Genomic DNA, 25,535 nt, shown 5'->3' with positions numbered 1-25,535 from the left:
TACAGCAGTACTTACCACCTACTAGTTATTGTTAAATGTGCTGGACTATGGTGATCATAAGGGTAAAGATACGGAATTGAGATTGAGCTGTCCAACTTCACCCCGTCATTGGTCATAGGTGAACCACGGAGCTTCAACAGTACGATCAAATGGAGACCTGACCTGTTGCAGCCTCACTCTAAAATTCATCAATATCGTAGTTATCACTGAAGCATTTCACTGGCACAGGAAGTTTTACAGCAGCTAGAAAAAATATCCAGTTAGGTAATTGGGTAGAGCTATAGCATTTTTTTTTCCACTGGGATAAGAAATTTACAGCAGTACTTACCACCTATTAGTTATTGTTAAATGTGCTGGACTATGGTGATCATAAGGGTAAAGATACGGAATTGAGATTGAGCTGTCCAACTTCACCCCGTCATTGGTCATAGGTGAACCACGGAGCTTCAACAGTACGATCAAATGGAGACCTGACCTGTTGCAGCCTCACTCTAAAATTCATCAATATCGTAGTTATCACTGAAGCATTTCACTGGCACAGGAAGTTTTACAGCAGCTAGAAAAAATATTCAGTTAGGTAATTGGGTAGAGCTATAGCATTTTTTTTTCCACTGGGATAAGAAATTTACAGCAGTACTTACCCCCTATTAGTTATTGTTAAATGTGCTGGACTATGGTGATCATAAGGGTAAAGATACGGAATTGAGATTGAGCTGTCCAACTTCACCTCGTCATTGGTCATAGGTGAACCACGGAGCTTCAACAGTACGATCAAATCGAGACCTGACCTGTTGCAGCCTCACTCTAAAATTCATCAATATCGTAGTTATCCCTGGAGCATTTCTTTTTCACTGGCACAGGAAGTTTTACAGCAGCTAGAAAAAAAATATTCAGTTAGGTAATTTTAATCATTTGTTTAGGGTAGACTACAAAGTAATTTATGTTGTAGATGTTCTGTTACAGCATATTGCAGTTTTTGGCAACAATCTATTGGAATAGGAGTGGTAAAACCGTCAAAGACCAAGCAGTGATTGAAATCCAAAATCACTTGCTGTCTCAATCCAACGCTGGTATCATAATTACCCTTGGGTAGAGCGATAGCATTTTTCTTTTCACTGGGATAAGAAATTTACAGCAGCTGAGAGAAGTTACGAGCATTCAGGAAGATGAGATCTCCTGCTTACATACATTATAATTCAACTGGATCTATAATTTCTGATTAATCGAGCATCAAATTAAATTACTCCCATTATCTCTAGTATCCAACCATCTTGAAATAACATTCCTAACCAAAGCTATAATATTTACTGGAACTTTTTATCACGGATATGCGCACAAGACAATCTTAAGATTCCAGCTAATCTATAATCTCGTACATACAGTGTCAATCTTACAATTTTACATATCACTTAACGACTTCCTACAATCTATTAAGCTATTTTTGCAGGGCTGCATGACAGCTACAAAGTGACTTATATCATGAATCTTCCAATATACCTAAATTTCTGACAATAATCTGCTGATTCGCATGCGAGTATGGCGTATTAACGCTGACATCGTAATTATCACCAAGGTGTTCCTCTTTTCACTGGCATGGGCATTTTACAGAAGCTGAGAAAGATAGTGCTCGGTCAGGCAATTTTGATCATTCTTCAGTGTAAAGTAATTGATATCCAAGATCTTTCACTGAAGGACGTTGAAACTTTTAATAATATCCCCATATCAAATATTGACAAATACTGCGAATATTTGACTAATCGTTCTGAGAATATCAAGTAATTTTGAAACATGGCCAATTTAATGATGTATATTCTACAATCAGTAAAAAGATGACTATGTTTACTCCTTTATAGTACAGGCTATCGCTTTATAAAACTCGAAGAATTATCATAGACTTTAAAATTTGCAATAATGTATGATAATATTTTTGAATTTTGATGGAAAAGCTAATGTGAGAAATAACCCTACAGAGTAATAATCAATTACTGTAGTGCTGTTTAAAGATTAATTCAACGTGATTGTGATATGTACATTGACATTTCATAATTATATTACCTACAGGCATACATAACAATTAAGATTTAACTGCTTTCTTATGTAATTTTAAATGAAAATATGTAATGTCCTTCGATGGTTCCTGTGGCATTTTTCTCAATCGAATCGCTGCTATTCTGTATGGATAACAGAATAGTTACTGTCAATGCATCACGGTTACTGTTTCTGGCGATGTCCAACTAAATAACAAAGAATTATATTTCGTCTTCGAAGGTAGCAGTTTACGCCACATTACATCAGTTCAGCGAATTGATGGCAACAGGCTGCGCATTCCTATCCCAGGTAATAATCGAATATAGTAATCTAAGTAAATAAAGATAATGATGTAATAGCTATAGCTAATTATAGCAAAGGTAAATTTACTACGAAATGTAATGATCGTATTTATATTGTACTGTACCTGAACCATCGCTATTATCGTATGCTTTTTGTGCAATAAATTATAAGCCTCCTACACTTGTTATTTTACAACAACTTAATATGCCTTTATTATAAAGATCACGATGTTCCAGAAGTAGTTCAAGTCTCCCTAATTGTCCGAGCTGAAGATGGTATACATCCATTGGCAACAAGTCAATTCGAATATCGTCAAGATCAAGGCCAATATGTTGCTGAATTTCTTTTATTCAGTACAATAAATGATGAGGCAGCAGAATTTTTAGCAGCACTATCGCCGGAATCAATTGGATTAAGAGATGTAGATATTGCTGAATTAGATAATAGATTAGCCACAGGACTAAAATTAACCAATATTTTACCAAGAAATTGGTCCCTTTTACGTCACAATTCCGATGGCAAAGTGTTCATAGGTGATATATTTGTACTAATTGATCATGTTATTAACTAATGCGCATACAATAACGATTGCTTGTCATCAGAAATTTAAAGATCGATTGAAAAGTATTATGGCCTTGACAAATATAATTTATCATTTTTGTTGCACGCATTTCTAAATTAGTAAATCAAGATACTATATTGCACTTTGCTACTCGTTTTGGCTTACTTCAAACACTAAAATTCCTTCTGCAAGCAAGTGATGCTCAGCGGGGACTAATGGTTAAAAATAAGCGTAATGAACTGGTTATTGATGTTGCTAAGAAATACGGCCATCGGTCGATCGAAAACTATATGCAGCGGTAAATTGAGCATTAATCCTTATAGTTAATCGTTAGATACACATTATTACTATTAATATATACTATATCAGAAATTTCTTCACTTTAAAGTTATTTAATAATGGCTATGATCAGAAATTTAAATTACGACTTCGATACATATGTGTGCAATTCTAATAGTTTCACCGATTATAATTATAATATGCTAATTTTTGAAGAAACGTTTGATACTAATGTTTATAATGATAATATTATCTAATATGTTTAAAGTTGCATATACATGTTATCAAAATTCTTGACTGATATCAATTCTTTATTCAATATGAATATTTATATATACACATACGTACGTGTGGATATCTTGCGGATCTTTTAGTAATATCGTCGACGATGATAATGATTGCATCGGAATATATTTACTTGAATCTTACGCAAAAGTTCTAATTAATGGATTAGCCATGATCACAAGACAGAAAGCAAAGACTGATTTCAGTCCGAGTAAGTAGACCACGTCAACGAAAAACATATAAATCTGTGCTACACGTAACAATAACTATATCTGTAAAAAATGATAAGATATTTTATTTGACTTTTATATGGAATGACGTGGATGTAATTGAGATTTTAGGCTTAGTTGTGTCGAGAATATAAAAGAATGCATACAGTCTGAAAGATTTAATTTACAAGATCAATTTACATATTGATAACCTACATAATATATCTTATCTATCTTATAAAGTTATAAAGTTAAGGTAAATAGGTAAAAGAATACGAAAAGATTACTCGTACTTATTGGTATATATTATAGCATATTCGCACTTGGAATACATTATGAATTAACAATAGCTTTAGCAATTCTCGGTTGACGTATTTTATGTGTTAAATTACAGAAAATGATCGTGATTAAGTATATATAGAAAACTTTGCGATACTGTGAAATCAGTAACAATGCCGTATAATTAAATATATCATGTAAATCTATCTACTACAGTATTTTCGCTCATTTATAATTCTCATTTATAACTGTGTAGATGAAGATATTAAGAAAATCCAACAACTACAAGACTTTGCAGCAGATGAGGTAAAATTCAAAGTCGTTTAATATCGATTTGTTGATTATTAATGATATATGCTGTTATAAATAATCCTTGATTTTTATGTTTTCATATTATCTCTATGATCAATGACTTGATAGCTATTTGAATTCTTAAGCGTTTGCTGATTTTCTTATCGTGAATAATTATTATATAATTAATCCGTTAATAAATTAATACAATAAGTGAAAGAAGTATAGTTGAATTTGATTCACTATGCACACATTTTAACTCACTTTGTGTGCTATTATCATATCATAAGAAAATATTCTTGCATAATACGGTCAAAATGGAAAATTGGAAGAGGCTTTAAAGTTGATAAAAGTACAGAAAATACAATGCCCCTAATCCTATAAATAAACGTATTGCATTAAAATTTACTAATCTCTAAATGTGCCTTACTTTAACAATCATCAATTCTTGATGTACCATTCTTGCACTAATAATAAATAATGTAGCTTCGAGTTAATATACTCTTACTCTTTCGGGCCTATTTAAAGTTTCACTTATGCAATGTTTTTGCAATCATATTACTTAATTATTACCCCACTATTATTCGTACATTATCAGCAGAATTAATCCATCGAAACTACAACTAAAGTTGGTGTCTGAATAATTTATAATTTAAATCTTGTAACTGTTATTGCAAATCTTATTGCATTGTAGTGGAAAATATTCAATTCCTCTCTTTATGTATTCGATCATAGTTACATATAATGCTTTATACTTTGGCCAATTAATATTTGTGCTCTTAATACAAAATATACTATTTTTATATAACAATGTTATAGCCTCTAGAAAAGATTTACGCTGATAATGCGCTACTCCGGCAATTTAAGAACAGTCTGCGCGAGAGAGGATTTGGTATAGACCATATCACGATTCAATCAATAACACCTCAGTCATCAGCAATTGGTAAAATATTATGATTTATTTACTTCAAACGATTTTAATAGTATCGTTGGAATAATGTAAAGTCTAACCTTTTCTTACAGTCAAATATTTATTATAACATAAAATACTACCATAACTTAAAAATATTTTCTAAATTCAAATTAAAGTTGTAATACATTACATAAGCGGATGTGAAATTAATGTTAACCTGTATTTACGAAACGCAACTGTTTATACACCTACTATCGTTAATGATTTTTGTTTTATACGACATCTTTATGTGAATAATCTTATAAAATTATCATTTATATAATTTTCTGCCCAAATTATGGTTGCTGCGATGGATACCGTAATATTAGATCGGGTTTTGAACACATTTAAGGCATATATTCAAAGCTCCAACTTCGATCATAAAGGAAAAGACGATATGAGAGTAAACTACTTTCATGGTAGCAGCTACAACAACAATAATTATGGTAGTGTGAAAGTAAGTAAAGTATGCTAGAGTAAATCTTGTGACAGTAATGATATTTTCTACTCCGCATCGATTAATTTAGTGTTGAATATCAGTGACAAATAAATAAATTATTGCCCAACTTCTGAGCATCGTAACAATTCATAAAATAGGGAAAATAACTACTGTATATAATCTATATACACATGGTATCGTATATAATATAAACGTTGCAGTGATGGCGTCAACATTATTTGATACTTTCTGTAAAGCAACTAATAATCAGAAATGAAGCTATCTTCCTTCATGCTGATGATAATGTCACCTTACTTTTGCTGCATATCTTCTTTAAAACTATGTCTATGGTATATACAATGTATTAATATAGCTAAATGCAATTACATAGGATACCTCCAAAGGATTTGTAAGATGGCTATTCGGAGGTGGCTCGCACTTACAAAATTTAAATCGAGACGAACATGAGCTATCCGATGACGATAGAGTTAACGCTGCTGAAATCGAAAAATATAAATCAAAAAGGGGCAATAGGCGGCATACTTGGGTCAACATCTTAAATGGTGGCGGTAAAGGAAAACAAGGTAATAATTATTAAAAGCGATGTCAGCGGTATATCCTTTGATTCTAAACCATTTTTATAGTTTTCGAAATCTATGCGTATGGCAAAAAGCGAATCAAATATCGATAGGCCATTCTTATTCAAATTCATATAAAATTATAAACTTTGATTAGTATCTCATTGTATTCATGAAATTCATTTTAAAATAGATTTAATTATTGATGCTATTTAACACTATTGTAATAATCCATACATTGAAAAATTGCTTCTATGATGTTTAGAAAATCCCAGCGAGTTAGATTTTGAGAGCGATTACGATAACGAAGTTGGTTTAAACATTCGACTGGATCAACCATTACCTTCTAATGACGACGATGAATTTGATTACGATTTTGACATACATGCGGTATCAGAAGATATAAACGGGGGTGGTGCTAGCTCTGACACTGGAGCGAATTTTCTTGGTGACAGACTTTCTGATAACATGCATTCATTGAAACGAATCGCAAAATCAACAGAAGATCTGCGAGAGGCTAGCGCAACAGAATTTTACAATGAGTGGGATGACGGTAGGTACTAAAGTCAACAATCCACGTAAAATTTGATTTTATGTCGTAAATTGATAACATATCATTAATCTGATTCATAAAAGTTATAATTATTACAACTGGCTTATCACGATATTATATATATCCTGGCACTTATATCTGGTGTTTTCAACTATTCAGAGAAATTGACTTTACCCCCTAGGTTGCAGCAGATGAAAGGGTCAGTTAGAATATGTAAAATGTAATAATTACAGATTTATTCCTAAATACTGTATTTGTACCAAATGTTTTAGCTTTACGGTCCTTATTGTTTTCATAGTATTTACCATACCCATTATAACTTCAAAATTTAGCCGCGAGATAGTTTTTCGTCATTACTCATCTCTACTATATACTTTATTATAGCGTTATTGTGTAAATTTTTGTAATTAATACCATCTAACATTGCTAAATACAGTATTGACAATTTTAGGCGACCTATGAAAAAGAAAAATATTACTATGGAAGCGGAATTAAAACGAGCAGCTAAAGGGTAATTAAAATATTACAGCTACTATCATACATATTAAATACCACAATATATTACCTATCGAACAATTATGTAGTATCAAAAAGTTACAACAAAATTCTATTAATTGTTATATTACTATACTTATTATTACTGTAGTGTTGGTGAAACCACTTATGGAGACTTAGAATTTTAAGAATTGCATAACTCTATCTATTATTATTTTGATAAATAGACAACCTTCTTTCGACAAGTTTACCAGATATCCCAGAGGAAGGTTCGCTTATAATTGAGTTTCATTTTATTCATGTAGAGATATGAAAATCCTTATTTCTCTCGATTGATAATTACAGTCCTGTAAACCTATTCGTCGATTTATATAAACTATCCGATCTAGTTTCTTATTTTTGGTTGTTACAGTTGTACTGCATGGATGATTGGTAGTTTAAGTCATATCCACATTCGAAAGAATGTGCAAAGTATTACCTTAATGGCCCTGCAATCATCTAAATATCTTACACTTACACTCTGTAGTACGTAGTTTATTTCGTAACAATTGCATTTAATCAAAAATAAGTTGATTAAGATTCGTACAATCCTATTTGCTTTTTAAAATTGAAGAACATCGATATATATAAGTTCATGTGCGATTAAACTTTATGCTTCAGCGATTATAAATTTCATATATGAATTATAATTATACCATATACAATGTATATTCATTCTCGGAAATAAACAGCATTGTCCGAGATGAAGTTGGATACCACTCAGATCGAGATGATCCGGAGCGATCTATGTTGGTGAGTAGCTACGTTATTGAATTAAGGTTTCATTGCTACTTTGGTTTATCGAAAAGAATATGATTTAAATCTTAGGCCCGTGGTAAATCAAAAATACACGCATCTGCAGCTACTAGTAGTGGTGTCGGTAGAAGATTGACTATATTTAGTAAATCCATAAAGTCTGGCAAGGTTATTACTTAAGTTGCATTACTAGCATGAGTATATGGCAAATGTCTAATATACTGACAATACTCACTACGTGCGCTAGATATCTAAAGAAATGATAATATTTATGTTATTTAGACTAGGAAAACAACACATCAGTTCGTTCCAGGTGGGAAGTATATTATTAATGCCACCTGTGAATATTGCAAGAAGATTGTTAAAGGGAGCGAAAGTCTGATGTGTATAGGTATTGATATCTTTCTTATTTATAATTACACTGTATATTCGAAGGATAAATTAACAGTGGCTCTAAAGACGCAGCATAATACTTCTTTGCAAATTGATTGTTTACAATTTCATTTTTGTATGCTAAACAACATTCTACCTGTACCGCCTATAATGTCGCTATCATGAAATTAGCATGCAGAACCGTCGTTCACGCAAACGGAGACTGCAAAGATAACGTTCCTTCCTGCCTAAAGTTTATTGAGTTACAACGAGCGGTAAATAAAGTATTAATAAGCTAGATAATACAATTAGCGTACGACCAAATAGTTTATAATCTTAGTCTATTAATGTAACATCTGGATCAATTTGAAATAAATTTTCATTATAAGAATATGGAAAATTACCGGCAAAGCAACCAAAAAAAACTAAGCCATAAGGATACCAATTATGATCGGTCTCTAGTCGATACAAAAGGTTGATAGATGCAACAAATGATAGTTAATATATAGTTACAACGATCTCCATCATGGTATTCTTATTATTTTAATTAATGAGCTTACTTAACAGAATATATAATGATAGATTATCAAAGAAGGGCGCCAATTCAAGTGGACAATAAGAAATATGTCGAATATAAGAGAAAATCTGCGCGATCAGCTAAGACAAAATCTGGAAATAGCAATTCGCCACAAATATCACCCACCAAAAATCCATACCTTCAGTTGCAGGTAGATACAAGCGACCTTAATTATAATCTGTTCACTGTATTTCTTATTATTGTTCACGAAAATAATTCTCATTATAGGATAATTATAGTATTCTATCGTCAATAAAACTATCAATTGTGATTACTATTAATATAGAATTTCTCATTCAGCTATGATACGAAATGTAATGACGATTTTCATTGTTTTCTCTGGATTATCGACTGCTTCAGTTTGGTAATCAAAATCAGCCAGAAAATGATCAAAACGAGTTACAGATACTTTCAGCAAAGGGAAAACCATTGCGACAAAGGTACAATAATATTATTTAGCTATTTCTCGTTGCAAATCAATTTGTACGAATCCTAGCAACAAGTCCTTAATTTATATTAGTTCGTATATAATAACAGATTTAAAGAATTAATATATTTTTTCGACCTTTACAAACTTAAGCTGTCATAACTTATATCCTATGGTTTGTGACACTATTCTTAGATCTAATACAGAAGATAGCGATACCACAACGTATATACAACCTTTGAAGTAAGGCAGATGAATCTATTGTAATAAAATATGGCATTATTCATAAATATTTGTAGGATTTTGTAAATACCTAGTAAAATGTTATTAAATGTTAAAGAATTTTGTATCTGAGCATATAAAGTTTACAATAAGCTTGCAATGACTTCTTCCTTTGTCATAGGTCTGCTCAGTCAGATCAGAATATTCAAGATAATCCCGACGAAGAGGGTAAGATATTTGAGAAATTCTTTGATTGATAATGCATTCATTAATTGGTTACGAAACCAGTTAAAGTACTAATTCCGTATCATTGCAATACATTGAGAGGTTCTAATATTATCATTCTGAATTACTTTATTATTTTTCATACGGTTATCTTAATTGCCAAGTTTCCAGCTATGGATTAATTTTAATTTTTTTAATTTAGTTACTTTTCACATGGTAGAAGAGTCGAGAGATGATAGCTATGTAAGCCAGAAAAAGATATTAAATACGAAATAAGATTTCCCAAGCCAAATCTGTTTAACTTAGGAATATATGTTTACAGATATTGACAAAGTCTATTCTAAATTAGGATATTGATCCGGACTTGGCATTAAAGGAAGAAGTTGAAGCGTGGAATGCAACAGTTAGCAAAACGGTATTCAAGCTTCCTAGTAATAAAACTATTAATAAGTAAAAAATGCGCAAACGGATTAGTAAAAGGATAGTTTAAAGTCTTTTGAATCAGTGACGTATAAAATGTTCGTTTGTCTTATTAGATATTAAAGAAGATGAACAAGGAAGAAGTTAAACGACAAGATGTTATTTTTGGTATTTGCCTTTTTGTATACCGCTTATGATCTGTTACTTATTGTGCGACAAGATGTCAAACCTGCATTAATTTTACTTTCTAAAAAAATCGCTCTGGACAGAATTCATAAAAACGGAAAAGAATCATTTGAGAACATTGAAGATAATACAATTGGTAAATCTTTGGCGTAACTCTTACTAAGCTAATGTTATTAAATGTAGCGTCGATTTAACAGCGGTAATTACTTTTTGATACTGAACATTATACTAATCAATTTTCGTAACCTATTTTAATGCAAAATTAGATTTTTATGAGGGGAATGTTAAAGGAAGCAGGGCTACAAGAGGAGTTAGTAAGAAGAATGTTCCCTGGAATTGAAAGAATGATTGAATTAAGTAACATTTTCGTTGAAAAGCTAACCGAAAGACAGTGTCAATCAGACGTTGTAAATAGTCTCGGCGACATTATTGTTGAACATGTATGTAAATCTCACCTAATAAGTAGATCCTAGAAATAATCCAGGAGAATAAAAATAGTATAACTATATATATCGAAATTCGTCTATTAAATACTTATTATTAACATTAGAATAATTCGCTAGTGATCATTTTTAAACTTCCTCTTTTAGTTTACTAAAAATGGGGCTGAAATTGATGAGAATTATGGCAATTTCTGTAGTTATCACATACAATCACTAGCACTTTATAAGGTTTGTCAGATATGCAAAAATCTACTATGAATGCAAAGCACTTTCATTTTATATGAAAATGATGTTAATTCAACATCTTTATTCTTCAATGAATATGCTCAGGATTTATTAAAGCAAAGAAAGTTTTCAAATTTTATTAAGGTCAACGTTCGATTTTGGATTGAATTATATATGATATTATTATGGTTTATGATTTTTATTATCAAAGTATATCATGTTAATATTTTGTTTTTATCGTACCTAGAAATGTGATCGAGACCCATATTGTCGTCGATTGTCCATTCCAGAATGTTTTACTTTAGTAACTCAAAGGCTAACAAAATATCCTATACTGATACAAGCGGTTATCAAATCAACACCAGGTGACCACTTACAATTATGTCTATTAAATTAAATGATTAGATCAAAGCTAAAGAGACAGCTATCTTTACTTATTCCTATCATCTATGGATGATAACAGAACATTTTCCCGACTATGCCTACTTAAATCAAGCCTTAATTTTAGTAAAGGTAAGCTATTCAATAAGCTAAGTTTTACGGTAAACAATAAACCACCATAATCTCTTCGCATGGAGGCGTGGCAGTAATAATATTCTTGAAATATTAATTTACAAACATTATATATTTTATAGCTGAATGTTGAATTGTAATCCGCTATTATAAGATTTTAGGTTGAAGTAGCCTCTTTTATCTCACACGGCTACTGATATTTAGTATCATCTTTTTTAAAGATGGAGCACTTAAATTCTTACTTAATTAACAATAACAGTAATTGTATGGTAATTTTTATGATCGTTTTATCAACCAATTGAGGAAGTTCACTCTGCTATATTCCCAATGCGTCTGATTTTTATGAGAATGTCGTTTGATTTTCAGAGTACAGCAACTAATGTTGATGAAAGAATTCAGCGATATAAAAGCATACAGGTATAATTTTAGCACCAGTGAAAGATTTGTACATTTGCCAATGATAACCGTTTTTATTGATTTGTAGAGATTAAAACAAATTCAGAGTAAGCTGGATCAAAAAGCATTAAGTACAATTCAGGGGACCCCCATTAAGGTGATGAATATTTGTTTTAATACTTTTACAAAGATATAAATAATTAATATTATTTATTAGAGAATTACGATGACTTAAAATTAATCTAACCGAGTTTTATTTAAATTAAGCATTTATCTTTGATTGTGTTTATACTACAGAAACTAAATCTGGCTTCAGGACATTTCATGCTGCTATTAGAAGATAGCTTAATAGTAAGAGGTGCTCGCGGAAAATCTATAGGTAAGACAGCTGACCTATATTAAATCATAATGTAAGCTTTGAATTCATTTTATCCATTAATTTACGGAAACAAAGTCAATGTGAAAATTTTTTTATTGATTAAAACTAGACGTACAAGCACTATTACTAAACAATTTGATCGTACTATTACAAGAAAAAGATCAAAAATTTTATTTATTGCCCATTGAACAAAAGGTGTACATAATTATAGTAGATTTGAAATTACTAAGTGTCGATAAAAAATATATTTCCCAAGATCAATAATAAGATTAAAGCTACACTTACTGATATAAATTCTATGTATAAAGTCTCCTATAGTTCCTATTGGCAAAGCTATGATACGTGAGAATGCTGCAGGTAAAAAATAGCTCTCGTAAAGTTATCTGAAATTCTAAATACAATAATATATTACATGACAGAATATCATTCGCACGCACTTGTACCCTGATTTATTTGACATTATCAATTGATAGTCACTTTAAATAAAAGTAATTTCATACATCAAGGCATTATGCAGCTTTTAGAGAATTAATGTCTACACACCCACACTTTCCTTTTAACAAAATGTTTATATACTTTTGTTTTTCCTAATACAAATTTAGCAGTAATCACACAGCGTTTGTGTGAATATTCCTTCTTATACCTGGAGTCACTATATTTTTATGTAGCATTCGGAATGTTAATTAATTCGATAAATTTTGTCTTATATTTAAAACATGGTCATAAGCCTATTGGGATGTCTGTCGATAGTCTGATATTTCGTAAACCAATACCTTATTTTACTTACTATTGTTTACTACCTTAACTGTTGGTTCATTTTACATTTTAAAAGCTGATATTTTACTATATACTCTATAAAAATAATTTATTAATAGCCTATGAAATATAAATAGAGCTTGATAATTTCAAATAGCTTCAATATCATACTAAATATTAAAAATGCAATGTAAATTAACATGTCATATCATGTAATAAGTGTTAAATCAATTAAGTTATGTCCTTCTTTCAACATAGATCCTAAAGCTATTTACATGGTATATAATAGTGATCAAAAGCCACAAATGTACGAATTGATATGTCGATCAGAATCTCAGAAGAAGGGGTAAATGTATTTTCTTAAAAGTAATCAACTAATAGAAATACAGTACGTAAGATATGTGGCAGCATGGTAAAACCGAATTTATTGTTACAGTTGGATTCAACAAATTAATAACGCAGTACAGAAAGCTACTCCAATTGAAGACAGTCTAATAAATGATGATGGCATAGGCTAGTATTTTTTTACAAAATTCCTATGAGTAGTTGGTGTGGAGATATTGCACCATCAACTCTATTTATTCACATACGGTACCGTATTCTATTGATCTTATAATTCTAAATCAATGAAATAGATGGTTGCATTGATGATCAATCAGAAAACTCCAGCTTGTTATCACCGTTTGACCAACTGCTAGGTAATTTTTTCTGAAGTATAGTGTTAGATATTTTTGACATGCGATACATCATCCCGCTGCGGTTATTAATACGCTATTCAATGGAGAACTTGAAGAAATAATTGTCGGGAAAGAGTTTTCCCAACAGATACTATTTGCTAATAATAGCTTGCAGGATAAGTCGTAAATATAGTATTTCTCTCTTGACTACTCTAGAGCAATCCAAAATCGTTGACGAACAAATCATTAAATTGATTGCGGAAAGAGAAAAAGTATTTCAAGAAATGTTTAATGCATTTACTCCTGAAGATGAAGAACAAAAGGTATGAATTAATTCAATTGATAAAAACGTAAACTAAATAATTTACTATTAGCTTTGAGCACAAGTTACAGAACGTATTTCAATTTCATAGTACTATAATGAAATGACCTTCCTAGTATTGAGTATTTACTAAATTTGATACATGCATCATAACAATTCTTTTATAGTTTAATATATAACTGACAGTTGTTTGAAATGTACTCTTGATTTTTATTAAGGATAAAATTAGAAAAGAATACGAAAAACTGGACTCGTAAGTAGAAAACGATATCAATCTGGAAGTTTTGATATTTCTAATATTATACTCGTTTAATCTAGTAAATTATTGATCATGATACTGGAAATGTATTGTTTTTGCCGGAACTATGCAATATGTTCTATGGTAAATCTACGATATAAATAGTTCTTTATTGAGTGTGATTATTTTGCTTTTTCTTAATCCATGTATATCCAGGAAACTTTTGGAAAGAACAATTGAAGAGTGTAAGTTAATGTAAAGCACTTTTCATGATAATATCAAATATCGTGCTTATATAGATATTACCATTACTTGTCACTGTAGCCCCTAGACTTAAGACGAAAAGCAGTGTATACTAGTAGATTATATCATAACAGTAGCTATTTTTAAGATTTGGCTATAGCGCAATTAATTTTCGATTTCTTATGTATGACAAAAATGATAGCCTTCAGTATGCTAGCTGCGGTATCTTCAGGGAAGCTAATTAAAACACCACAATCTATGCCGAAAAGAACCGAAACATTTCACGGTTTTGACCACTCATCAAGAAGACGTATGACGGATGTAAGCATAAAAGATCGACGTGCCTAGCTGTTAATGCTAAGGAATTTTTTCGAATTAATTACCTCTAAAATTCAAATTATCTACATATTATGCCATTAATTGATAATATTTGAATATTTCACTTTCTAGCCTGATTTACGGCCAATTGCTATTAGACGTAGGAAAACGATGGATAGTAAAGATGAAACAGATAGTTTTATAATTGAAAAGTCTGATTCACAAGGTCACTAAGTACCTTACTCATTGACATGTCAATTTTAATTTATTTCTCTATCACTAATTACCTATATAAGCTAAATATAGTTCAATTATATTAAAGCTATAGCGCTAATATAGATTCTAGCACCGGTACCTATTATTCAGCTAAGAGTATGGTCTATATATACTTTTAGTCTAGATAAAGACTGAGCTAGTTCTCTAAGCAAATTATGTAGGGAGTTATAGGACAATAATTACAGTATATAATTTAATGAGGATTTATCTGTAATCAATGACCTTAATATTATGGATAGAACGAACTAGACCTCTAGAAAAATTGCTTAATATATAATAGAAAAGCAATTACCATTTTATGATGTAAAGCTATCTTGTCAGTATGAGAAAACAAAATGTTCGAAGTACGCGTACAGTATAATTAGTGACTGTGTTTTCTTAAATAGATTCTTCCTCAATCCCTTCATCAATAGCAACTACGCCATGTAACTTATCGCCTGCAGCCAGCGAACGGGTAATAAAGTACAGTAATCTTTAGATTGCTAATTGTGGGTATATCTGATTAATTGTATCAGATTGTATTTTCTCACTCATTCATTACGATGCCAGCGTAATGTCGATGTTTTCTTTCACAAGCTTATATTTATTTGTAATCAGATATTTGTTCGTTATTGAATTTAATACAGTTATATTTAACTAAAGCAGTAAAGAGCCGACTAGAGACTTCTACTTTTAATAAGTTTCAGTGTAGGTTGAGGACTTTAGTTGTATTAAGATAGGTTAATAGTCTGTATTAAATTGTTAAGAATCCTATGAGAGTTATATGTTTTAAATTTTTTCTACTTTATCATATATAAAGTAAGGTGAAGATTTAGAGATATTTAATTAGATCGCAGATAATTTTCTAGAATTATTGCCATTAATTGTAACAGCTTTTTAATTACTCGAAACAAATAGCCAACATTGAAATCGTTTTTTGTATATTCATTTAGCACCTATATAGTGCAGTGACATTAAGTGAATGTATCAACAGATTATTGGTAAGGTTATACTTAATCTAAAATTAATTTATTTGCATACATTTTTAACTTAATCATTTAATCATATTTACTCTTAGCTAATTACAAGTCAGAAGGACAACGAAATTGAAAGGTTTGTGAGACGGATCAATTTATCATTATATCGTAAATTAGATAGTTTAGACGAAGTTGTAATTTATCAAAACTGTGAGTAGTGCCTAAAAAATTTGATATTAACAGTTTAAAAGGAAAGATTAGCTGCAGTGATAATAAGATCAAAGATTTAGATGAGCAGTTAAGGATGAAAGATCAAAAAATAAAAGAAATGAATACGACGATTTCGAATAATGTTCAAAAACCAAGCTTATCCTTACAAGAAGTAATAAGGAAACAACAAACACAAATTGTTGAACTACAAATGGACCAAAAGGAATGGGAAGATCATCAAGCTCTTATTAGTCGGCAGGAAGAGAAAATTAAAGAACAACAAGATAATATAAACGAATGGAAAGAAAAGTACGAGCAACTGCAAGATGAACTCTCTAAGAAGCCAATTCGTCCCGTTATACCAGAAATAATCAAGACTGGAAATGTACCTGATAATAATAAGGTTATCACTAGGAAACATTCAGCGCCGTTAAGCTACAATGCTGTTAAAAGAGCGACTAACTTGAATACTTCGCGTCGGCATTCTACTTTTATTCCGTCACCTTGCTTACCTAGAGCTAAAATAATCCCAAATCAGCCAATTTCCACATTAAATGATCGAAATAATTTATCAACACAAGGTACGGAATTCTTGTCTACTTCTTTACCAAATACTTCTTCAATTTCTGCAATATCTGGGCCTACAGTGGTTGATAAAGACGTAGAAGAAAATAGCTCGTTTTCTGATGACGAAGTAAATAAAGAGAATGATAGTGAAGGGCTGTCAGATTCGGAAATGATATTTTTCTAGTCGAAATTTTGCATCCATTAGAAAAAGGTTCACAAATGTTTAGTAGGTTTAATAAGGTTTGCACGTTAAGCTTTTCAATGAAATATTTGAGCTTTGGTATTACTGAAATTAAGAATTTCTTATGACTTTTCTTTAGCTAAAAATGAAAATTTATAGGAACGTAAATTAATGTTCTTCTATTTAAAGCATGGAATTCCTTATCAAAAACAAGCGAAATTGTTCGATTGTAATATGGCATTCGTCAGTTCACTTGAAATTTTAATGATTCACTTTAGTTACTTACTGTATTGAGTACATTGTTCCTATAGAAATGTGAAGGCAATAGCAATTACTTGTCACTTTTCAAAGATACGTATATCCATTACATATTAGAATTATTTATGATGATTCAATTTTTGATTATCATTCTGATTTAGGAATGTAATGACTGGTTTAAATAGTTGATTCCTTCACTATATTAACGCTAATTTGTATGAATTCAATTGTACACGAACTTTAATTTTATCAACACTGTCTTGGAATATTTGCCGAATGCGTCCTATAGTTGATGCTATAAATTGCTAATAATCATAGCTTATGTAAATATTTTAGCGATCCCTGAGTTCTCTGTTTACTCTTTATCATTTGCAATCATGGTAAAAGTATAATATACCGTAGTATTTGTTACGAAAGTCTGTTAAAACAGTCCATCATACGCTTACATCCTCGTAGCTATCATCTTTCCTTTAGGATTGAGTTAGCCTATAGATACAATACGAATTAACATCTCTTTAACATTTAATCATCTTTTCAGATTAGTAAAATTCTGGGATTTCAATTTTGCATCTTTATTATACTTTTGTTGTTACTTTACTAAAGCATGAACTACTTTTGAATGCGACTGTATGCACCAAGTAATAGCATGTGGAAAGGGTAAATTGCAAATAGAAACTACGTAACACAGGCAATATGTCGCTTTTCCGTCAAAATTTTAAATAATTTTAGGAGAACAGTAAATAATGTGCTATGGGACTATATTTAAAATTGTTCAACTTTTTGAGATGTAAATGTTTTTGAGTAATGTTCTTATAAATAAATAATATGCTTACGCGTGTATAAGATTTGCAAGACATTGTATTGATGAGATCATTATCGTGTTTCTATTTTTTTTTTTTTACGACAAGATCGGTGAACTTATTTACCGGTATACATTACTATCATAGAAATATAAAAAAAATTTAATTTTTTATATAATTGCTGTAGTGTAGTATCAAGATATCGAGGAGTAAAATCCAATAGTACAACTGTTAAATAACTGTACTGTATAAATGATATTAGAATTACGATCAGAAAAAGGTTCGGTTTGGGTAAGTTTTTACGGGACTTAATATAGTTCTTATACTGTATTTGGCATAGAGATTATAGTCAAAGTACTGTACAGTAGGTGGTCCATTAATTTAAAGGGTTAAAAGAGTTGCGCATACGCTGTGAAGAGAAAAGGTTAATCTGATCCGCCCTAAATTATACAGTTACTATACAGTAGTCCATACTACAGGTGGTATTGTACTGACCAGTATAGAACAAAAAATGTACTACTGTTTGTCAATGCAAAAGCAGTACTTTTCTTTGGAAGCCCCCCACAGCTTGATATTTAAAAGTGTTATTAAATGCTGAACATTTAGAGCATTGTATTACTTGTAATAATATAATTGATAACATATACAAGGTAAGTGAAATCTGTAGAGAAAGCCTTTGGTGAATTTTAACTGTTGGTCATGGTGTACAGTACTGTACGTTTGTACACTGTATACTGTAGACTGTACAGCACAGTACGGACCACTACAGTATTTCATACTGTAGGGATGACCACACCTACTGTTCTGTACAGTACACCAGTCCATACTGTACTGTATACTTTACCAAAATTAAAATTTTAAGGCATTTACTTTGAATTTGGCTAATGTTTCACGAATACAGATCACTAAAACCTTAAGCAATTGACATTTGATGCTTTTTTTAATATACTGTATACTGCATTATTGAGCTGTATTTTTTCTTTGAAATTTCGAATACGGAACCGTCAGTAATTAGTACAGTGTACAGTACAAGTCACGCTGAAATAGTGGTCTTTTTTGTGGCTGAGCACTACCGTAGTCAGACTGTGATTCTACAGTACTGTACACTGTAGTCTTTCTCTTGACTTCAGCACTTTATATGGAAGTGACGCAGACGCCAGGCCCTACAGTACTTACCAAAATTACAATTTGAAGGTATTTACTTTGAATTTGGCTAATGTTTTACCAATAAAGATCACTCAACCTTAAGCAATTGGCACTTGATGCTTTTTTTAATATTGAGTGCATTATTGAGTTGTATTTTTTCTTTGAAATTTCCAATCCAAACCATCAGTTGCTACAGTACAGTATACAGTACAGTACTGTACTATAGAGGTCTTTTTTGTGGTTAAGCAGCAACAGTCAGACCGTGGCTTAAAGTCCGGCATACTGTCTGTGGCTCTACAGTACTGTACACACTATACACTGTAGTCTTTCTCTTGACTTCATTACTTGACTGTAGTATAGGGAAGTGGGCAGGCGCAGACGGCGAGCCTTAGAACGGCAAGTGACAGTAAAAAATAATAGCAAAGACGATCTTTTTTCTTGTCATTTTACTGTACCATACCACTTGGATCGCACACCATACTATGGAAAATTTTGATGCATGGTGGGAATGAATGATGTCACAGTGCGTCACACGTGACCACCGTACTGTACTGTACAAATGGACATTGTTCAGTACAGTACAGTACATTACTGCCTCCAATGATACTGTAGAAATGGAATAAATACTGTAGAAACGCATAGGTCAAAAATAAAAACAAACAATAACACTGTTGGTTTTCGCCCCGTCACTTGCCTTGTTTTCATACAAATTGACTAGAAAGTACAGTATAGTCCGATAGTCGACACCGTGCACTATACTGTAGTACTGTGGTATTGCTCCATGGTCACCTATTTTATCCTGCTAGTGACAATACTGTATACTAGAGTATAGTAATCGTTTGCAAATTAATTCAGTTACTGCTAGAAAAGGAAAAGTCTTGACTTGCAATATCTTCATTTAATCGATAGAAGTTGGAAATCATTTTATTGTTGATTTAAAAACTTGTCCAATCGATTTTTTGGTTCGCCCATGGTTATTTTAAGTGCTCTTGGCCTTCCGGTAAGTAGTAGCAATGATAATCCCATGGTATTTGAAGGTTGTAATGCTTAGCGCTATTTTTGTTCCACTCGTTTGTAATGCAAGCCAAACTGTCAATCGTAGAATAGCGTAAGAATGGACGATATCCATGTTCACACTATGTCGTATGTATGCGTATTTCTTGCAAGTAACACATTGTGCTGAAATAGGTTTAGGTGTGTTATTCTATCTACGATATTGATCTAGGGTAGAAATAGCTTTCAATGGTGTCTGCTACATGGATAACTTCCCGTTACAAATGCTTCTTGACTATCGCCTCTATCGTACTGTATTTATTCTTTCTTGATATCATCGATTGTCAATTTTTCTTTGTAAAAGGAACCACTGCAGTTGCAATACATTTGTGGTCCTTTTAATACTTGGCAACGTCTTGCATTTCTGTTATCCAGTATTCATTTATTGATAGATGTATTAACGCACATCACCTGTCCAATTTTTCGTCGCTACAAGATTCTCATACTGTAGTCGAAAGACGCGTAGAAACCGGCTAAATTGATACAAAAACAAGTTGTAGACATTTCATTTCAACTTTAGCTTTCAGTGGTAAACCACCTTCATAGACAGTATAGTACTGCTGATGGAACTTCGATATATCCAACTCAAAGTGGAAACGTTTCCCAATGTTCTTTTAGCTTCGATAGAGGATTACTGCTACTAACATAGAGGCACATATTTCCTCTTATATCAAGTCGAGATATCGAAACCTTAAAATAAGATGATGATGATGATGGCAGCCAGATCAGTCATTATTACTTCCATTGAATTAATCAGCGTGAAACCATCCGGTCTCCTCTGACACATACTGGAGACAGTATAGTTTTAGTGCATACCGCACTGTACAGTATGGTGCGATAGAGGAGCAATAAAGGATTTATGACGATACTGCTAATCGTTCCATGGTTATGGTTTTTTGGGGGGGTTTCATTTATTGATTGATTAAGGCAAACTCGATCATGTTCTCTACATTATCATCAGTTTGTATGATGTGGAGTATAGTTTAGTTAAGTGGATTTGCTTGACCATAATTAATGGTGAATTTACCTTGGTGGAAATTCTAGGAGAGTTGCCGGATCCCCACGTGATGTGTACTGTAGCGTACAAATAAAGTAAATAAAAAGAAATTTGTCCTGTCTAGTATACAGTATGTAGAAATGGCAATGTTGATACAGTCTGCCTACACCAGGTTGGCGTAATTTGTACCAGGTACAGTGGATCCCTTCTTAATTTGGATAGGTTGAACACCATTTTTCTATCGGTGAAAATATGTCCGATACAATAGGGTAGGATTTGGTCAATGACCCCCCGTTACTGGAGTCATTACAAATCAAAATCTCCTTTGCAAGATAGTATACTGTTGTAGCCGGTAGCGATTGGCTTCAACAAGTGTAAAAGCCATTTCATTCTACGACATTGCTTTGGCGTGATGATAAAGGAGAGAGTACAGAAGTGGACACAACCGATGATGATCATTATTTTTGTACATTGTTTTTATGAGTATTTTAATGATCACAGAAAGGACTATCAGTTGTTCTTTTCTGCTAGAAAGAGAAATTGTCGCTTTTATGCAGGATATGACTCCATTTTCTACTGTACAGTACTTGAATTTATTGTGTCTCTGCGGTGAAATAGATCCCCGATTTCAGTACCACTGTAGTCGTTATTTCGGCTGGATCGTTGGCGCGGATACAATGTGAGTGGAACATACACTGAGTAAACATTTAGGACAGTAGGTACCGAACGTTGATCATTTGTACCCGTTAGTGCATAATTGCGCAGTCATGCTCATAGTGAAGGTACTCTTGTTACGCTAGCAAAAGCCGGCATTTACCCAGGGTGTATTTGGAAAGGGAACACCTTATACTGTAATGGTAGAAAATGATCTGCCAAGATTACCATCATTATTGGTCTTACTGAAGTAGAAAGACTATTTATAATTAGTCATCATGTAAAATGACCAAGATCGATACTCTTTCACTACTCTGTACACGAACTGACTATCATTATTGGCCTTACTGAAGTACAAAGACTATTTATAATTAGTCATCATGTAAAATGACCAAGATCGATACTCTTTCACTACTCTGTACACGAACTGACTATCATTATTCGCCTTACTGAAGTACAAAGACTATTTATAATTAGTCATCATGTAAAATGACCAAGATCGATACTCTTTCACTACTCTGTACACGAACTGACTATCATTATTCGCCTTACTGAAGTACAAAGACTGTTATAGTTTATCATCATATAAAATGGCCAAGATCCATACTCTTGTTCATTACTCACTACGTTAACTTACCATCATTATTCGCCTTACTGTAGTATAAAGACTACTATAATTAGTCATCACGTAAAATGGCTAAGATCCATACTCTTGTTCACTACTCCGTACGTTAACTTACCATCATTATTGGCCTTACAGGCCCTTACTGAAGTATAAAGACTGTTATAATTAGTCATCATGTAAAGTGGCCAAGATCCATACTCTTGTTCACTACTCCCTACGTTAACTTACCATCATTATTGGCCTTACAGGCCCTTACTGAAGTATAAAGACTATTATAATTAGTCATCATGTAAAATGGCCAACATCCATACTCTTGTTCACTACTCCGTACGTTAACTTACCGTCATTATTGGCCTTACTTATGTATAAAGACTACAATTAGTCACCATGTCAAATTTGAAGCCTTAAATTGCACGGATGACGATGATCTAATATTTGCCTACGGCGTTGTACAGTAGATTCGGATCAATTCGATTAGACGGACCTTCTACTGTATACTCTGCTATAGCATACGTATCTACTGCACAATAGTGTATATATATTGTCATCAAAACACAGTGATCTGGTAAAGAAGCTGTAGCATATAGTGTCCCATACAAGACTTTTGTTTCAATACAGTCGTTCAAGCCATGGAACACTAATAAAAAGTATCCCAGTCTGTACTTGCAGAGCAAGTAAAAGAAAAGCGGGATCAAGTCGATTAGACGTCGGTCTAGCAGAGTATAGTTCAACTTATACAATTGACGGCATGGTATATTATACACTCTGGCAGATACGCATAGATACTATTGATAATATAATTAATCAATAAGCGTATACTGTACTGTAGAACCAGACCGTGACAGCTAAGACTTGCGAATGCGCACGTAAAGCCAGCAAAAGGTATATTAACGCTTAATTTTAGTATCATACAACGTTCTTGCAATGGCGTGATCATACTACGCAGATACTGGCTGTTGGTTGATTAATACTAGTGTTGGCATGTAAACGAAACGGCATAGACTCAAAAGATACATGATTCAATTAAAATCAACATATGTACTGAAAAGGTTTTTGCTTCAAATAGAAATTACTTTTGTAATTCTTATCAATACTGTTTGTATTTATCATTAGGGGCCTGAACAGCGTATTCTGCGCCTAAGGGTTGATCGAGCCCAAAAGCTAGCCAAGAAGGACATTTTCGGTTTGAGGTACCACGCAGTTGATCTCAATCGAATTTAAATTGATTGTCGTGATGAGTAGGTACAGTTAATTAATATAACAACTATGATGGTCTTATAGTGATCCATATGTAAAGATAAAGCTGTTAAAGGGAAGTAATGACACAGTGATGGCTACTGTTCAGACTAAAACCAGAAAGAAGGTATCTTTATAAAAGCTATTCTTCTAAAGTAACATCATCACTTGTACTGAAATAGAGATAGAACAGTGTACAAGTTCTTTCTACTGTACTAAACCCTATCACGTAGTAAACTATCTTTCTCGTTTATGACATTAAACTTTTTCTTTCCTCCGTCTCTCTGCTTTCAAATAGACATTAAATCCTACCTGGAATGAAGAATTCACATTCTACGTAAGTTTAACCTTCAGCATATCTCTTTATAATATCTTAAACCAGCCACAAATCGCATTTGTAATTATTCAAATAATGTTTTCAATCGTAGGTTAACTTTGAGGATTCTTACTCTATCAGGATGGAAGTATTTGATGAAAATAGATTGGTAATGTAGCTGTTTCAGTTTTGATATGCTATTTGTTAGTAAAGTCGAACAACATTGTAATATCTGATTTACAATATAACACCAGACAAGGGATGACTTTCTAGGCATGGTTGGCTATGAAATTAGCCGTGAAAGAATACAGGTACAACGCTGCATGTTATTACATTCTCATTTTAACCTGGAATATGATAATTGCTTTTTATAAAACTTTTAGCGACGAGCTTACGTTTGCATCGAATATGTTATTTATAGATGAATTAACGCAATTTTTCTTATAGAATGTTGAATCCAATAATCAATTACCGACGGAAAGTCAAAAGTTAAGGAAAAGGAGGTATTGATATTAAATTAATCATTTATCAAATCAAAGAATGACGCTTATGGTTATATATGGAGCAATTACATATACAGCATACTGTAAAGTAGTATTATATATAGAACGATTAAAAGTCGTACTGTAGAATTACAGTTGAAAATGATTAACGTTCTAATTATGTAATTATCATTTTAAGCTAATCTTACATCTTATATGGATAATCCTTTAGCTAAACCATAAGTGAAGTAATCTAGCAAATGTATAAATACCTTCATAAATTTATTAATAAACGATTCTCAATTGAACCTACACCGTTTACCACGAACATAATACTTTTGATAATAGCTGCATAAATTTTTACTAGAATGAAATAATCGGTTATTAGCTTTGCATACAAGGAGTAGTATACATACGTACGCACTTGAATTTTATCATATGGTATTTTAAAGTGTCATCCAATCCTATCGGATTATAGTTCTCGATCGAGGGTCAGAGGTGATCTCTTCTTTGGAATTGGCATAGTTGCACTGAATGGTGAACAGGAAGAAACTACAGAAGGTAGTGCAATTTTAGAATCCATTAAATTTATAGATAATATTATGCACTCATTTTTCGCTTATTTACCCAAATCTGATAGCTGTGGATTCTGCTAGCATTATTCCAGTAAGTAAACTTATTGTTTAATCGCAATAGTTATGTAGAAATTTTAGAGTTGTGGTCGCTTCGTTCCCTTAAAAAATATGCTTTATTTTGTTTAGGACGTGGCAAGCGTACCTACTGTCGAAGGT

General features: G+C 32.2%; 2 protein-coding genes across 2 annotated transcripts; both read left to right on the top strand.

The window, feature by feature from the left end:
• Positions 1 to 1,593: 1,593 nt before the first annotated feature.
• TRIADDRAFT_54349 (uncharacterized protein) lies at positions 1,594 to 5,193 on the top strand (the record flags this gene model as incomplete). The annotated part of the gene is made up of 7 exons (XM_002110881.1): positions 1,594 to 1,662; positions 2,187 to 2,337; positions 2,553 to 2,864; positions 3,014 to 3,191; positions 3,547 to 3,668; positions 4,202 to 4,251; positions 5,056 to 5,193. 7 exons carry the CDS (start codon positions 1,594 to 1,596, stop codon positions 5,191 to 5,193), a joined length of 1,020 nt encoding a protein of 339 aa, XP_002110917.1.
• A 305-nt stretch (positions 5,194 to 5,498) lies between these two features.
• On the top strand, positions 5,499 to 17,180 carry TRIADDRAFT_54348 (uncharacterized protein; the record flags this gene model as incomplete). Its single annotated transcript, XM_002110880.1, has 29 exons — positions 5,499 to 5,645; positions 6,019 to 6,211; positions 6,471 to 6,762; positions 7,195 to 7,269; positions 7,481 to 7,522; positions 7,985 to 8,045; positions 8,121 to 8,216; positions 8,331 to 8,439; positions 9,003 to 9,148; positions 9,358 to 9,437; positions 9,620 to 9,667; positions 9,828 to 9,874; positions 10,074 to 10,114; positions 10,221 to 10,286; positions 10,744 to 10,917; positions 11,068 to 11,148; positions 11,551 to 11,658; positions 12,025 to 12,075; positions 12,143 to 12,211; positions 12,352 to 12,433; positions 12,543 to 12,628; positions 12,742 to 12,790; positions 13,825 to 13,887; positions 14,083 to 14,189; positions 15,120 to 15,213; positions 15,650 to 15,717; positions 16,196 to 16,243; positions 16,321 to 16,355; positions 16,463 to 17,180. The coding sequence occupies 29 exons, from the start codon at positions 5,499 to 5,501 to the stop codon at positions 17,178 to 17,180; spliced, it is 3,276 nt and encodes a 1,091-aa protein (XP_002110916.1).
• Positions 17,181 to 25,535: the final 8,355 nt, after the last annotated feature.

The sequence above is a fragment of the Trichoplax adhaerens genome, genomic scaffold (assembly GCF_000150275.1).
Source record: "Trichoplax adhaerens TRIADscaffold_3 genomic scaffold, whole genome shotgun sequence".
Classification (NCBI taxonomy): Eukaryota; Metazoa; Placozoa; class Uniplacotomia; order Trichoplacea; family Trichoplacidae; genus Trichoplax; species Trichoplax adhaerens.
Note: the sequence above shows the minus strand (reverse complement) of the source record. Positions and strands in the feature narration are given on the sequence as shown.